General features: G+C 41.0%; 2 protein-coding genes across 3 annotated transcripts; both read right to left on the reverse strand.

Annotated features, from left to right (window-relative positions):
- Positions 1-1,358: 1,358 nt before the first annotated feature.
- Positions 1,359-8,559, reverse strand: slc25a37 (solute carrier family 25 member 37). Its single transcript, XM_058070751.2, has 4 exons — positions 8,214-8,559; positions 5,062-5,290; positions 4,885-4,941; positions 1,359-3,671 (listed from the first exon to the last, which is right to left on the reverse strand). The coding sequence occupies exons 1-4, from the start codon at positions 8,409-8,411 to the stop codon at positions 3,145-3,147; spliced, it is 1,011 nt and encodes a 336-aa protein (XP_057926734.2). The 5' UTR covers positions 8,412-8,559; the 3' UTR covers positions 1,359-3,144.
- Positions 8,560-10,319: 1,760 nt separating this feature from the next.
- On the reverse strand, positions 10,320-16,910 carry entpd4 (ectonucleoside triphosphate diphosphohydrolase 4). 2 transcript variants are annotated; one of them, XM_058071575.2, is made up of 13 exons: positions 16,778-16,910; positions 16,448-16,568; positions 16,160-16,357; positions 15,343-15,548; positions 14,487-14,637; positions 14,277-14,380; positions 13,717-13,776; positions 13,499-13,629; positions 12,936-13,102; positions 12,535-12,859; positions 11,657-11,742; positions 11,338-11,499; positions 10,320-11,207 (listed from the first exon to the last, which is right to left on the reverse strand). In XM_058071575.2, exons 2-13 carry the CDS (start codon positions 16,453-16,455, stop codon positions 10,973-10,975), a joined length of 1,833 nt encoding a protein of 610 aa, XP_057927558.2. In that variant the 5' UTR covers positions 16,456-16,568; positions 16,778-16,910; the 3' UTR covers positions 10,320-10,972. The 2 variants fall into 2 exon arrangements, with proteins under 2 accessions (XP_057927558.2, XP_057927557.2); XM_058071574.2 differs by having other exon boundaries at positions 13,475-13,629.
- Between the last annotated feature and the right edge of the window lie 157 nt (positions 16,911-17,067).

Below are 17,067 nucleotides of genomic sequence, written 5' to 3' on the forward strand. Positions count from 1 at the left end.
GCTTTGCATATGTTGCTCTTGCTGGTCAGAAATGTGCCACCCCAATCACTTCTGCCTGATGTTTGTCTCTTTTGGCAAGTTCAACGCTGAACAAATATTTCCTGGAGCCATTAGCACTAGCTCTGTGCTAACACAGTGAAACCTTCGACAAACAGCAGAGTGGGGGAGAGGACAAACCTACAGCTTGTACCCGGGGAAGTCCATATACGGCAGTCCGGCTCTGTTAAAAAAACGATCAGAGCTATCCCAAATTTCTTTCAGGGCTCACTTAAAAATGGGCAAACCTCATTATCGTTATAATTTAACCGAATAACACAACATTCTAACAACATTTATAGGTCAGAAAAGTGAAAAAAAAACATAATACCCATATTATACTCATTTTCGGCACTTTGTGTTTACTTGTGGGCTCCTATAGAGCAGCTTCACACAATAACCCCACACAGAAAGCCTTCTACATCTTCTGCACCTTTTTCTGCAGTGTTTCCACGGACTGCCTGCTTCCGACCCAAACAGTCTGTTTTATTTGCTCCACCCATGGCCCACCCTGCAGTCACACCCCAAGTGTTCCTGAGGACTTCCAGGTATGTTTACCAATTGATTTCATTTCATGAAACACTACAATTTGATGTGGATTTTGTTTGCAGGACAAAAGCCAAGAAATAAACATGCATAGGCTAAAAAGCATAAAGAAAACCACTTTGTATTATATATTGTTCTAAAATTCAAGTAGGACAATACCCAACTGTAAACAGTGAGCAGTTTTAGGTGGTGACAGATAGTCATAGTTTTCAGTCTTTCATTCTCTTTGCACAGAAAACAATTACAATCACCTGAACTTAATTGAAATGGTAAACAATGAATGTGAACTAGTCACATTTTTATTATGTGAAGTGAACTTTGAACTATCCATCCACTTTCTATACCGCTTATCCTCATTTGGGTCGCGGGGGTTCATGAGAATGATGAACTTGCACAACACTGCCCTGAACTGGTATGTGTTCCTTAATTAAACTTGTCAATGTCTGAAAAAATACAACCATGACCATAAACCTCAGTGTGTCAGAACAATAGGTTAATACCAGCAACACATTCTGTACTTACCAGAGAACTAGTAAATAGAGTTTTTCAAACATATTATACATTGCAAACATATTAAATAAGGTAGGTTGTAGACCAAAACATGCAACTACATTTTGCCTACAAATAAATGTCAACTGTACTCTGGACAATTGTGGTATAAGACCTCTAAGACCTTCTAAGCCCTCCTAACATCAGCAACTCACATGTGCTTTGGAGTACAGTATGGGCCTAGAAGGCCCTCTGCTGGCTACACAACAGACTCACACAGACACACTTCATTCACCACTTGCATGTTTATTTTAGCTCCAGTGTTACATACTGTAGCAGCATTGTCACAAAGATTTCCTGATTGCATGTTATGAATAGATTCAAATCCTGCAGATGCACAATTCCACCCAATCGTGTTTTCAGTTATTTGTGCATCAACAGCATAACATAATGGCACGCAAAAAAGATTTTTAAAAAAATCCTCACATCCCTTCACTATCTTGCACTCAATGGCCAAGTGCTGCTCTGGATAACAGATGAGAATTACACAGTGATGGTCAACTGTTAGTCAAGAGCTCTTTCCAAGAGTAGTGAGTTAGGTTGCTGCAAATTTAAATAAAGTTTAAAAAAAGGCATTCCCATTCGCTCATGGGAAACTTTGCATGTGCGTCTATGGCTTTTAGAAAGTGTATATAAACAAGCAGATTGAATGATAAAGACAATGTTTAACATATCCATATGGATTGAAAACCTACAATAACAAACCATTTCCTCTTCAAACTGCCATTGCTTGAGCGGAAAGATTAGCAATAGACTTTTGTTGGAGGAAGAGCAAATGATGCCCAACACGTTTTAAACAATGCAGAGCCAGGAAGAGACACACGCAAAAAAAATGATGGTGGACAACTGGATATGATGGGTTAAAGAAGATGCATAGAAAAATACCACTCCATACAATACAAGGTCTTTGGTGGATTAAGTTTCAGCTTTCTGTACATGACCATAACAAAACACTTCAGTATGGCATCTTCTGTGAACAGTTGAAGGAATGTGAGCACAAAGCAGGGGGGAGCAAAAAACTCAGTAAAACATAATTTCGTAGTCTTGCATGTTCAAGGTAAAACTACCACAAAGTCTGTAACAGCGCAGTATTTAAAGTCTGTGTATGTAATGGCCTTATCGGCTCCGAGAGCTGCCCTCTGTCTAGTAACCTCTATTGTACATTGTGCGTGATTCAAAAGGTCTGTAGACACCTTCAGGATGAGACAGATGTTCTCCAAGAAGAGAAAATAGACAGAGACGTGCATACAAATCAATTAATGCATTGATTGCCTATAACTTGTGTATGCGTCTACGTCATTGCGTGGAAATCACTGTTCAATAATCATATCTTAAAGCTACTGAGGCAAAATGGAGTGCAGTTCTGGGTTTCAACCAGCAGAGACGCTGTAGATTCAGTCAACTAGTTTGAAGTCTAAAGAGGCATGTGACGTAAGCTATGGGAAGTTGAGTCACATCCATGAAAACATCCGCTATGACCTCACAGGGCCACTCAATACAACTCTGGTATTGAAACAGGAGTTCAGATCATTCAGAGGGATCCTTGTATATGCCATGTAAGCATAATATTTAAACAAAAAGAAAAATGTAGTCAAATGCCCATCCCTAAATATAAAACAGGAAGGTAGACAATCAATTATAGTTTTTTGCTTCAACCAAAAATATATTAGTAGTATGTAATGAGGCACTTGGGAGGAGTGAGTATTGGTATTTTACACTGAAGTGAAAAAAGGACTGTTTGTTGACAATAAATAGACATATAAAGCAACATTGAAGTTCCTCCTTCTGCAATCCATAAAAATATTTGCCTCACAAATAAATAAATAGCTCCAATATCAAGAACTATAAACGTCATTGAAGACAACTTGGCCAGAGCATGTTGTAAAGAATGCTGAAAGGTGACTTCATTTGCCCTTGTGACTTTACAACAAAAAAAACTAAGATGTGCGTGTAGGAATATTGAAGCACATCACTCACACAAGTTACTTCCTCAAACATCATAGTAGGCCAGGTTCACTTTCCATTTATAAACACAGGTCCTGCCTCCTTCTTTGTCAGAAAGTATTTGAAGAACTCGTACACAGACCAGGCAATGGCAGTGGAGGGCATCTGGTATATAACCCGAGCCTGCACCCCTTTAAAGAAAGCCCCCAAACCACCAAGCTTGTACACTGTCCTGAATGCATTCACCATTCCTGTTAAATGGCCACTGATGTTCATGGAACTGAGAGCCACGTTCTCCTGTGTATTGAGCAACGTCTTGCAAACATCAAGCGGCGTAGTGACGGCAGCGGAAATGGCGCCCGCTGCCGCGCCGGACACAATGTGGGTGCCGGGGTGGTAGTGTCTGTGGGGGTTTAACCACTCCTGCATGGTCTCGTAGGTAATGAAGTGAACGGCCTGGAAGGGGATGTTCATGGTCAGCTGTGTGCTGTAACTGCGGTAGAAGGCGCCCACGCCCTCCGTGCGTGTCACTGTCCGAACGCAGTCCCAAAGTCCACGATAGGGTGAGTTGTACATTTGCATCCTCTGCTTCACGACTGAGTTGTACATAATGACAGGGAACACATTTTGGAGGGTTTAATGCAAGCATTTTGTGAGCTTTCACTTCAACACTATGGAATGTGGAGGGACCACCTCTTTTAAAAGGGACTTTATGCAACCTGCTCCAAACTACATGTTTTGCAAGCACATATGTTACCAATAGTGGGTTAAAAGAACAGATTACACAAAAAAGTTTGTATTTTTCACAATTGTGAATTAAACTGCACAACAATTGTTTTGTTTGACCCAAATAAAATAACTGACATGCTGCTCTTGGTATTCACATACGTACATGGTCGTGGCACGTACAAACACGGAATCTCAGAGTATTGCTCAACAATTTGTAGTCACGTTGTTTTTACTATACATTCAATGGTTAATACCATTTGTAGCTGAATTTAGCTAATGATAGCAATTTGGAAAACATAACTAGTGTGTGTGTGTGTGTGTGTGTGTGTGTGTGTGTGTGTGTGTGTGTGTGTGTGTGTGTGTGTTGTGGGCGTATTTCAAGCAGGAAGAGGCGGGATTTAAATGCAAATTTCCCCACTGAGGGACGAATAAAGCCATATCTTATCTTATAATTCGACCAGTAGGATAAAAGGTTGTCTCGGGAACAGGAAGAATCGCTGCATACAGAGTCCTTTAAGCTTTTTTTTTTTTTTATCATGAATGCAAGAAAACATTTCTGTCCTCCAGTGGGGGCATGACAGAACCACTGTTTTAAGGTAATCTCACACAGCATTAATATTTCATACATTAAATACATTTAACATTCATGCTAAACATTATAACATGCATACAGTACCATGCCACGGACTTACCTGTCTACTACTATGGTTGTCCCTATACAACATTTTTTCACTTCCAATACAATAACAATATTGTAAACTTGCATATTAGCTGATACATTTCAGCACATGGGAGTTTCTCATTCTTTGCAAATGTTTCAGATAGCATGGTTGTCTTGCAGAAATGTTCATGCTGTTTTTTGTGATGCTTCCAGGTTGGATTAAACTTCCCCGGTTCTGTGCCACCACTGTAAACTCAGTTGTAACGTCTTTTAGTAAACACGGCAGTATATAGTATACTCTATGTGTTGCATATTGATGTGGCACAGCATTTTCACTTGGATTGTCACAGGACTAAATATGTTTATAATTATTATTTTTTCATTTTTCTATTATTACCATTTCTGTTGTGTTTACTTACCCTCTGCAGGGTTCATGACGGCATCATGAAGGACAGTGGCCACACTGCCTGCAATACCTGTGGAAACAATGGCTCTAAATTATGAAATCATTACTCAAATTACACTAATTTCCATAAGGATATTAATATTTTGTCATTCATCACCACCGTTGGAAGATTTAGGGTCAGAGGTCGTACCGTTGGCCAAATGGCTATTGCCTCCATTTTGAATTACATCACTCAGGGAGCGTTTGACTCTTTCGTAGCAGGCGAAGTAAAGTGCGTGGGCAGGACCAGCGCCCATCATGGTGATGTTGAGGCCCCTGAGCGGTCTGAAGAAGCCCTCTGTGCGGATGATCCTTTTCAGAGCTTCATAGACACCTCTGTACTGGGCATTTGGGTCAGGCTGCAGGCTCTGCATCCTTGTCTGAAACATAAAAAAAACATAATATAGTGAGCAATTTACTTCAATAGTTTTGACATCTGTTACAAAGAGCATGACCTTGAGGGACTACATTTGGTCATCTGCATTAAGCATGCTTAGTGGATGTATGTAGCCTAAAAAGTAGGTTGTGACAGCCGAGTGCTCTTTTGTTTGAGAGATGCAGGTCTCGTGAGGCTGGTGCGCTTTGTTTTACTTCGCCATGCCAAGTTATCTGAACAGCACAAAGTTGTTTTTATTTGCAAAGAGATGGATCTGGCACTGGCTCAGGAGATAGGCCCTGTCTGTCTTCCTCAGCATGTTGTGCTGTGTTTCCTTCCTTTATTGCACTCACAATTCTATTTAATACACATGTGGAAACTGAGAGCACACAAATCTTGGATGATGTTGATTTTTATTCATTTGTGCTGCACAAATCACATTGTTCTTTCCAGGGCTTTATCATTCCAATCCATCCATGTCCGAAAATAACCTGAATGCAAATTTATACTTTTTTTGCAACCATGAAGTAATTATTTTTAAATTGCAGTGTGGGATAACATTTTAAAATAATAACACAACTTGCAAAAACAAATGCCATGATGTTGTACAATTTAAAATTAGACAAGTTTTTGCTTGGAAAAATATAAATATATTAGATTTTACATGGACGTTTTCAAGGTACCCAAAGTGCATCAAAGTGAAGTGAACTCATTATTCACTCACTCCTCAGTTACACACTAGTAGTGATGGTAAACTACATCTCTAGCCACAGCTGCTCTGGAGTAGACTGACAGAAACATGGCTGCCAATTCGCACCAAAGGCATCTCTGACCATCCAAAATAAATCCGCACATCAGTGCAGGTAGCTCTGGAAGCAAGGTGTCCAGGGACGAAACAACAGTAACTGGGTGGAGAGAGCACGGATCGAACCACCAACCTTCCAGTCTCTGGACACACTGCTCTACCTCCTGAGCCACTGCCACCCATGCCTATGAAACCACACTTCATTCCACAGATGGAACAACCACTGTATTGAATGTAAAATGAGATTTCCAATGTCTCAGACTTCCCCTTCTGAAAACATCTAAAAGCAATAACTTGATTTTTCAGTGGCTTTTTTTGAGATGCCACCACATAAGTGTAGCAGTGGTGGCTAAGAGGAAAAATGCTGCATAACCAAAAAATTGGTATCTTCATGCAATGAAGAAAAGTGGTACATACTGTACATTTCTGTTCTGGCTGCCGAGTATAACATGGCTGAAGCACAATAAGTTCTTCCATTAAGTAATACTCACTTAAAAATAAGCCGGGTTTAGTAGAAATGCCCTGTAATGTCAGTATGTATTGCTTTTACTGCAGATATTGGCATGCAAATTATTTTACATTTTAAATTGTTTCATTACTTAGAACATTGCCTGAACACTTAATAAAAGTTTACATTGGTGACAATTTGACTCTGTAATAAGGCGTAGTAGTGCATATCTTAGCTCCGGCTGTTTCCTAATCAGTACTACATAGGAGCAATGACGTGCACACACCCTTCAGTGTTTGAGGCTGATTTCAAGTGTGTGTGCAGTACAGATAAGACCAAACGCACACAGGGAGACACACGCACACACCCTCCATGCGTGTGGTGAAGGCACAAAAGGTGTGTCCCATCTCATATCTCAGCAGGTCAAAACACCATAGATCCAGTGGACTGCATATAAACACTCCTCATATTTATTGATGTGTGACAATGACAGCTGAATAAACTACTACTGCAAATTGCACTTCAATCGTTAAGTGTACCCCCCTTCATAAACTACAGTTTCAAAAGAGAAGAACTTCATTCCAGTGTAAGGTGCTTAAGAAAATTCCAAAAACACAAAAGAGGAAATGACAAAGGAGTTTGAGTAACAGCATTGTTTGGCAAGATGCCCACATGCATAATGCAATGAGGATGTAATAGTGAGTAGGGGAGGATTTTTTTGCAGTTTGTTGATAAAGTAAAAAAAACAAAACAAATATTTATATAATACTATAAACATTAAAAGTTGGGTGATGCCATCATCCCACTGCATCACTATTCACATTAGTGAGGTGTGAAGTGTTACCTATGAGTGGCAGTTCTACATTACCGCAAGCTATAACAATAACAAACTAACAGTTAATACCTCTCAAAACGGAGGTTTTGCCAGTTTGAGGGAGACATGAGTGGGATGCCCAGAAGAAAGCTGGTTGCCTTTTGAAGAGGAAAAAGAAAAAGGTACATTTTAATTAGTTTTTGTTGAACACTTGGCCATAATGTTTTCTTTTTTTATGTTTGTAATTAACAATTCATCCAACTAATATTATAGCAAAGGTCTGGCGTCCATGGAAAACTTCAACTTGTACCATTTATCTCATGTAATTGTGTTTGGGGTTTATATGTGTTTTGCATTTGTTTTATCTTGAAGGATAATGATTTGTTTTATGGTGTTTTTTGGTATTCATTTGTGCGTTTGCACCTATCGGCCACCGTAGATTTGACTTTCACTTTGACGTCATTCACATAACATCGAGAAGAGTAAGCAGAGTGTTACACTACAGGAAATCAATTTTACATTAGGCTAACTTAGTCCAGGAACTAACTGCTGCTAGTTTTTAGAGACTATTAGTTTATTTGTAATAAAAGGGGTAAACTGAGACGCAATTGTTCCACTAAATTCCAACAAAACGGATAAAAGCAAACACCTAGTGTGGAAAAAGAGGTTTGTTTGTGTCTTGTATGCTGGCATGCTGTCAGTCTGACAGCAGACAATGTACCAACCACACAAGCTAACCGTGGTCAAGCAGGTTGGGCATTTCAAAGCTAACGCTTGTTAGCAAAGCAGCTACTAGACGTCGCAGTGTGGGAGTTTCAATCCGTTAACTTGTGTGCAGTTCGTAAAAATGTGTCCGTTACCTTGACAGAGTCCACCGGGTACATGACCGTGTGTTCCAGCACGCCAGCCACGGCGCCCGCTGTCATGTGTGTCGTCACGGAGACATGAGGCGGCAAGCTTTCGTAGTCACCATCGCTACTATTAACAGGCTCGCCGCCCTGGCTCGGGGTTTGCGACATGTCCAGCGTTGCCACCACACGGTCCGAGCACAACTCCATGCGTGGACGAGCTCACACTCACACCGCACCTCCACGGACTGTCTGTCTGTGGTAGGCACAATATGCTTGTCAAATAGTTGGCGGCGGCGTGGACAACCACAACATCGTCGCCAATTGCCACTGTTGGAGTGCCAGAGTGACGTCTCAACCTAAAGGCGTGGATCCCGCAAAAAATAACCAATTGCATTACAGATACTCGATGAAAGGGCGGGCTTTTGTACGGAGATAACCAATGACAAGTTATCTCTCCACACCTTGCTGTCCCGCTCTCGCAGCCACATCTATTGCAATCGCTCACTGAGACTTTTGAATGAGTTTTATCCCACTGCCCTTAAGAGATAAGTGGGTTTGGCCTGTATGAAACAGCATATGTTCACTGATAATTTCTGATAATTAACTTTCTAACAAAAGTTAGATCACTTGTCCAAAACGGAGTATAAAGAAGCATCATGTGGAGAACGCTACTGTAACTGTAACCGCCACTGCATACTTCATACTCCATAGCTCTGCAATTACTGATATTTTTTTCTTTGTGTGTTTAACCTGTATACATACAGTACAGAATGTCAGTTTTTCCAATAGATAGATGTACCTTTATTAGTCCCACAAGGGGAATTTTGGGTTTACAGCAGCCAGTGTACAAGAGCACACAGACACAGGTACAAGAGCACAAAATAATAGGTAGCACACAACCACAAGAGCACATAAGTGTACAAGTGTTGAGTACAAAAGCACACAAGAGCAGAGGAAGTGCAAAAACAAGGTAATACGTGTCAGTATTACGTTATTATGTATACACTACTTAGCAGTCCATATGTTGTTCAAGTCACAGGTTTCTTGGATGGTTGCACTGTTATAGCACAGAACTTTTTGAGCATTTTTAGTGGACTCTGACAGCTGTTGGAAGGAAAGCAAATATTCTCATCATCCTGTCACTAACGGTGACTTATTGCAGTGAATGTGTGTTAATTGGAGTGGATGGTAGTCTTTGTCCATCATAGAGCTGTCATCCACCTCTTGTCCAACAATGGCAGTCATCAGAGAACTTCTGTAGGGCAGGAGGGTGACAGGCAGGAAAAGTCAGTCGTGTAGAGGGTGAATAGGAACGGTGCTTGCACTGTTCTGAGGGAGAACAAGACACTGTAGAGCAGTCTCTGAGACACAGTCCCGGGTCCTCGCATACTGTGGGCGATTGGTGAGGTGGTCCACAATCCAGAATATGAGGTGATGGTCCACCACTGAGCTTTCCAGCATGTCCCTCAGGATATCCGGCCTTCTGGTGTTGAAAGCTCAGGTCCAGGAAGATGACGCGGACAAAGCTCCCAGGTGAATCCAGGGCTCAATGGAGGAGGACGATAGCGTTGTCCACTTTGATGCCAGGCTGGTACACAAATTGCAGCGGGTCCATGGACAAGCTCATCAGGGTGCCCAGATGGAAAAGGACCTTCCGCTACAGGGCCTTCATGAGGTGGGATGAGAGCCACTGACCTGTAGCAGTTAGGTTTCTTGGGTACTTTGGGAGCGCGTGTAAATTATTCTTTTTTTAAATATGGACCGTATGTTTACCTTTTACCCAAAGTCAGCTGCTGACAAAAACAATGGTGCGTGAGATCTAATTACTGCACTATTGTCTGAAATTAAAACACAAACAGAAGTCACTGTGGGCGTGTCAACCAACTGCTTCGTTAATTGGCTTGTGTTAGACAGCCTGTGTTACTCCCTGATAGTTGTAAGACCGGTTACTAAACAATGGGCTATCTCAAAAGAATTTGTTACAGCAAGTCAAAATCCCCTTAAAAGTAGAAATGCTACACATTAATGTTGTGTGAAACATTATATACTGTATATACTGTAACCATAGAATGGAAAACAGACAGTGTACATGGTGATTAGACTTAAGGGAAAGAATTTCCAATCCATAAAAGCTTTATTACGATATTGTAATGTGACAACACGATGCAAACATTTCACTACATCGGTTTTGTAAAAAAACAGGTTCATGACCAATCATCTCACACGACACATTTAAATGAAGCACGATATAGTCACACTGTCAAACAATGCTCAGTGTTATAATAAAAGAAAGTCATCAAGCCTACAACCGAGAAAGGTAGCCCAGACAGAGGAGTGTTTAAAATGACTCCAGTGACAAGACATGTATTGCACAAGTAAAGCATGAACTTGTCATTCATTACATATAACACAACAGTACCAGCAAGGACAGCAACGTTATATCCTGCCACAAAATCCAGATGGTTTTGTGTTGTACTTATGTGGAACAAACAAGTGCTTTTAATATGCTCTTCAAAAGGCAGAAGGAGGCGAATGCCCACATAAAATCTACAAACATAAAATGCAGAACTTCTGTTAAGAATAGTTTTTTTTTAAATCTTTCATATGAAAATATGAAGTTTAATTCAGCACATTTTTGACCTGACATTTACAAAATAAGTTAAACACAGATTCTTTTGTGGCTCAGTGAGGCCAAAAGTCTCTCAAGGAAATTTCTTGTCCAAGACCCCTTAAACACACTGGTGAGACTTCTGAGGTGGAGTGAAATTTTATAGATTGATGGGGAGTGTTGGTGATTCCAGGCCATCCTCCATCCACGGCACAGAGGAAGGCGAGCAGCGCTGTGCAGTACGCCTGTGTATTCGGCGAAGTCGCAGTAAGTACAGAATGATGGAAAGAAGGACAATGAAGAAGCAGACGAGGAATAAGTAGTGGTTGTTGACAAAGGAGAAGCTGTGCCGCCAGTGAGCGTGCAGTCCTTTTAGACTTTCTTGCTGGATGTCCCTAAAAATAAAAACACAGTACACTTAGTACATAAAAAACCCCACCACCTAAATAAGTATACACATGCTAAATATGGTGCTAGCTGAAGACTATATCATAAACCTTGAATAAAGTGTGAAAGATGCCTTACCTCAAAGGCAGAAAACGTGTTCTGAATAGAATGGCTCCAAGAGTCCACTGCACCTCTTTATCGTAGACCAAAAATGCAGTTTTCAGGTTTTTATAGTCAGTAGGAAAAGAGAAGCCTGAATGTAATACTTCATACATCCATGCTGATTTAAAACATTGGTTCCTGCAGAGATAAACAAGCATCATCACAGTGCATACTATACAAATACTGAGCCTAATGAGAAAAAAAACACAATTGTGTACAACTGTGTACCCTCTGACGCTAACATCACAGTACTCTTTAAGGGCTATTCACTGTTCAAGATACTCAAGGAACTTACTTGAGTCTATGGAGGTCAGCATGAGAAGCATACAAGCCAGAATCAAAGCGGTCCCTCAGAGTCTTCCACTGGGTGGCGCAGTAACTCTGAAAATGTGACGAGACATTGTCAGCGAGTCATGCTGTATTGGACAAGGATTATTATTATACTGTTACGATGCCCCGTGTTCTCTAAGAACGTCCTTGTGTGTGTGTGGAGTTCGTGAAGTATTAAAGGGGACCTATTATGCTAATTTTCGGCCCTTTGTAACGAGTTGTGGACTCCTGTAGAGCAGCTACACACGATAACCTGCATTGAAAGCTTTCTAGATCTTCCAGAATCTGCACCTATTCCAGCAGTATTTTGATGGATGTCTGTTTTCATTTATTCCACCCATGGCCCACCTCCAGGGCTGCCCACTCTACTGTGATTGGTCCGACTCAGCTCATACATCTAACAGCTTGTACCCAGGCACGGGCCGGCTCACTGCAACGTCACAGACAAATGTATTATGCTTTTGAAGTCATGTTGTTATGAGAAGCAAACTCTTTACTTAACTGCACCCCCAACTAGCAACTAGCTGGAACTACTTTCCTCAGCAATGAAATCCAAATTAACTTGGCTTAGGACAAAAAGTGGGGAGTTTGTCACTGTTGACGGACTTCACTGATTATGGGGGTGTCATACAACTTCATGTCAAAAAATCCGAAATATCCCTTTAAGCTTTGTTAATGGCGATCTTTATGGCAAAACTGCAAATTATGCTGTTAGTGGAATCATTTTTTCCCTGAGTACATCCTTAGAGGTTAGGGTGTTTACAACTAAACACGCATTACTACAGTGACACACAAAATAAACAGTAATTATTGTCATGAAACTTTTTTAAATGTGCTGGTTACCTTAGCAGCTTGAGCATATTTGGAAGGATTATAGTCTCCGCCTATGCGTAGCACATCCTCAGTGCAATAGTAGAACTCGGAGAAACCAAAGAACTGGCTGTTGTTAAAATCAATAACTGGCTGGTAGATGCCGCTGAGAGAGGTTTGAGGATCATTTGTGCGATTGAGGAAAGGTTGTAAACTCCGTCTGCACTGGTCAAAGTCCCCAGTGCCTCGCAGATGAACCTTGTTAGGAGAGAAACCAATTTCATCCTGCAGCTCAGTGGGGAGACATGGGTCTAGGAGGGGGAACTCTGCTGTCTCCCCTATATGCTGACCTAACAGCCTGGCAAAAGAAAAGAGAAACAGCCATGAATGAACAACAAAGCCCAATGCTTGATAGGCACTGGCAGGGCACTCACTTATTTCGAGTGGCCGTGCTTCTGATGAGGCTCCCCTCGTATCTTTGGTGTGCTGTGTTTCCTCCAAAACCCAGGAAGGTAGCCACATACACACGGTACACATGGTCAGTGCGATGAGCATCACACCCCAAATTAAACTCCGCCAGTAGGTTTTTGGCAATTTCCTCCTATGGGACAATGACAATGAGGGAGAGCACATCCTGACATGCAATCAAACTTTGGTACATGTACACAATATAATGAAATTAAGACATGAGCTTGTGTCAATGTCATAAAGGTATTCATTTATCATTAGGTATACAACTGCACTACATAAACTAAGTGCTGTTTGTACATATTCAACATTCTCAATATTAACTCCTGCAATGGATTCATGCAACGCCTTCTTACAATAAGTGATGAAGGGAGAGCAGATCGTCTCCAAGGGACAAAATTGGTGAGTACAGTTTTCATCAGGGAACACAACACAGGAGACGAATGAGTGACAAAAGCAAAGACAGCACAAAAAAAAAACGTATTTGGTTGTGGATAATAATAACCTGCTGTGGAGTGGTAAAGCTCACAGTTTTGGGCACTTCAAATGCAATCTGTGTGGAAGCTCCGCCCATGTCCAAAACACCAGCAGTCCTTTTTCTCACTAGTGCCTCCTGTTGATCATTGCCTGGGACATTGACCTCTATGACAGCTTCCCCATCTTGGAGGGACACATTACTGTTTTACTAAATATCCACATGTATGGAATGTGAGTTACCGAATGTAACAAAAATAATGGTGTGCTTACCTCTATGTACATGGTTAAACCTTCCAAGGACAAAGTTTATGCCAATCCATGCATAAACACCTAAAACAACAGAAAAGGGTCTTGAAAAATAACTACATGAACAGCTGCACAGCTTTGAAATTTTAACAGTTTTTTTTTTGCTTATTTCATTTTTTCCCCCTAAAATGTGCTTTGACATAACATACAAAACGTTTCAGTCAAGCTGATGCACTGGACAATTACCAGGTCAACTGGAACCCCTTCATTAAGTGTAGGTGCTGTTTATACAGAGTGGCTTTTACAGAAACTGTGCATTCTAACTCTCATTCTAAGAACTCAAGCATTTAATTCAATAAAATTTCTTTATTCAACTCTTAATTTAACTTACTTTTCTAAATTAAATAGTTTTAGCATTCAGATTTTCACATTTCTTTTCTAAAGCTTCTGCACTGCACCTGCAGTATAAAGTCCACTGGTGAATCAGGGGAGGTGCTCCTCACAGGAGCAAGTTCCAATAGTCTCTGTGAGACAAGCAGTAAGTATAGAAACTGGATTCATGGATGGTATATGTTACTATTTACCCTCTTGTTTTCCGGAAATCACTTCCACATGAGAATCTGAAAACAAGAAATTGAAGTGGACCGGGATGTCTGTTCGAAGGTCTTCCAAAATAGCCTCCTGCTGACTGATAAAAAAATATATATATATAACCTCCATGATTTCCTTGACTTGAACATGCTAAGCAAGGTACGCAGGAGGAAGCACATGATGGTCATTACATTAAACAGTACCTGTCAGGCAGAATTCTCATTCCAGCTGTGCACAGAATATACAGGGGGGTTTCTATGTGCTTGTCCTTGGGAACATGTTCGGCTGCAAAGCTCAGTAGGGGGTATATGTAGTCACTGGCTTTCTCTGGTGTTTTAGCCAATTCAGAAATTCCTAAAAACACAAAGACGAAGACAAAGAATTTATTAGTTACCACACAACACAAGCCTGATTTCTAACTTGCAAGTCAGGCCAACTGCCGAAGATATGATCCTGGTCATCAATCGCAGTTACTAAATTAACCATTTGGCAAAACTCTCTGTTAGCAGCTTAATTTCTTGTATTCGGCATATAAAATGAAGTTGCTGTAACAGTCCTACCTATTTGAAATGATACACTGTCACGTGACATGTTAGATGCTGCCGACACAAGTTGCATTTTACTTTCTGGGGTCATCTTTAAAATTTTCAAACACACTTTATATTTTTTTTTTGTACACATCATGAGCCAATAAGTCCATTGATGTTGATAGTCTCCCTAGGGTTCAAAGTGAGCTCTCACCTCAGCTCCTTTGGATTGTGTCACACAATAGTATAGGACTTCTGTTGAACACACTGCATTTTAAGTAAACACAAATTTTTGTATCAAAATATGCTATTTATGACAAAAACAAAGGCATTTTTTGTAAAAAAAAAAAAAAAAGTTTGCTCAGTGGCAGCAGTAGACACCCCCCATGTAGTCAGAATGGTACAATCTTGATCATGTGACATTTTTGTATGATTCAATGGTGAGACTGATACTCGAATCGTCGAAGAGTTAACTGTTGCAAGACACCCCTAGCAGTAACCAGTACTGTTATTCATTCCTTGATTCTCTTACCTGGCTTGATCTTCATTACCAGAGATTTTCGATTTTGATCCCTCATTTGCCGAATGTCCAGGAGTTCATGGAGGTTTCCATTGTGCTTTGGCCAGCAGTACACATACACCCGGGAGCCACTGCTGCCACAATCCACAACCAACCCATAGTTTAGGTTGGGATTGCTTGCGTCTGTTGCGTCCACATCAGTTACACGAGCCAGGTGCCTGGAAACAAAATAAAATGGTTAGGCCAAGGCAAACATTGTAGGCACATATTAGGCATTTGATCTAATTTCATCTTCGTTTACAAAAATATTGCTATGTAATCACTTCACTTTTAAGCAGTGATTATGTGTCCCTATAGCAAACATCTCACCTGCCATAAATGTAATGAATTTAAATGAAAATACCTCACAGAAATTTTAGGTGAGATTTTAGAATTCACTCATTAATTCATTTTCTACTGCTTATCCTCACGAGGATCGCGGGGGTGCTGGAGCCTATCCCAGCTGTCTTCAGGCGAGAGGCGGAGTACACCCTGGACTGGTCACCAGCCAATCACAGGGCACATATAGACAAACAACCATTCACACTCACATTCATACCTATGGAGAGTTTGGAGTTGCCAATTAACCTAGCATGTTTTTGGAATGTGGGAGGAAACCGGAGTCCCCAGAGAAAACACACACATGCACGGGGAGAACATGCAAACTCCACACACAGATGGCCGAGTGTGGAACTGAACTCGGACCTCCTAGCCGTGAGGCCTGCATGTTAACCTCTCGACCGCCGTGCAGCCCCAACTAGGACATATTCCTTTAAAATGATTAGTTAACCTGTGGAAGTGGTTTTCCTTTGTGATCCAGCTGGCAGGTAACTTTCCAGTGACAACAAATAGGTAAAGCGCTACCAAAAGAAAGAGGAGTAGTCCTACAAAAAGCAGCTGCCTGACTGAAGGCAGCAAGAGCCGAGGAAGCATTTGGGAAGACAGACTGAAATGCCAGGATGCTGGGAAAAGGCAGGAAAAGCTGATCCTGTCAACAGATAAACAGATGGTCGACAGACCTGAGGTTAGCATGTTTGTTGATGAACACATGGGGGCATTTTACATGAACACGACGTACCTGCCCATGATGCAGATTGTCTTCAGTTTCTTGGTCTAATGAATTTAACACCACCAGTTAGTGCGATGAAGGTTGGGCTTTTGGAACGCTCCATTCCGTTTTTCTTACGCCAGCCCATTACCTGAAATTGAAATATGGGAAACATAGACCCCAGTATTTACTGTAGGGTATCGTAACTGTGGCTTACAAATCGACAATATACGAGGTTAAAAATAACCAGGCTGTTTGCTGGCGTTAGCATGTTTGGCATGGACAACACCTTAAGAAGACAATGGCACATTTTACACCTACAGCAACATGTACCTGGCATCATACTAATGAATTACTTACGGATAAAAACGTAAAGGTTCTTCCTTTTCTCGTACAACTGCCATCTTTACGACACTAACCCGGATATGTGGCAGGAGCAGTGTTGGCAACTTTTCAGTAAGAAATGTAGCTATTGGCTGTCCTAAAAGTCGCTCGATGACGCCATCGTCTCATTTGCGTGTGTTGTTGGGAAAAGATGTAGGAAAAAAGTATGCAGTTGACAATAAAGAAACGAAAAAGTGAGGGAAAAACTCGATGCCGTTAGTACTACAAATATACTAGATTCCTTGTGTATTCATTTAAAATTATAA

The sequence above is a fragment of the Doryrhamphus excisus genome, linkage group LG3 (assembly GCF_037039965.1).
Source record: "Doryrhamphus excisus strain RoL-2023G ecotype Guam linkage group LG3, RoL_Dexc_Guam_v1.1, whole genome shotgun sequence".
Taxonomy (NCBI): domain Eukaryota; kingdom Metazoa; phylum Chordata; class Actinopteri; order Syngnathiformes; family Syngnathidae; genus Doryrhamphus; species Doryrhamphus excisus.

What these genes read in the sequence shown, in the direction of transcription:
- slc25a37 (XM_058070751.2), bottom strand. Translation starts at nt 8,411, where the DNA reads ATGGAGTTGTGCTCGGACCGTGTGGTGGCAACGCTGGACATGTCGCAA. An exon ending in CAATAGCCATTTGGCCAACG is followed by an intron (nt 4,942 to 5,061) that starts GTACGACCTCTG and finishes TTGTTTCCACAG; the next exon opens with GTATTGCAGGCAGTGTGGCC. An exon ending in CGTCATGAACCCTGCAGAGG is followed by an intron (nt 3,672 to 4,884) that starts GTAAGTAAACAC and finishes TGTACAACTCAG; the next exon opens with TCGTGAAGCAGAGGATGCAA.
- entpd4 (XM_058071574.2), bottom strand. An exon ending in GCTGACCTCCATAGACTCAA is followed by an intron (nt 11,500 to 11,656) that starts GTAAGTTCCTTG and finishes TTATCTCTGCAG; the next exon opens with GAACCAATGTTTTAAATCAG. An exon ending in ACACGTTTTCTGCCTTTGAG is followed by an intron (nt 11,208 to 11,337) that starts GTAAGGCATCTT and finishes TTTTATTTTTAG; the next exon opens with GGACATCCAGCAAGAAAGTC.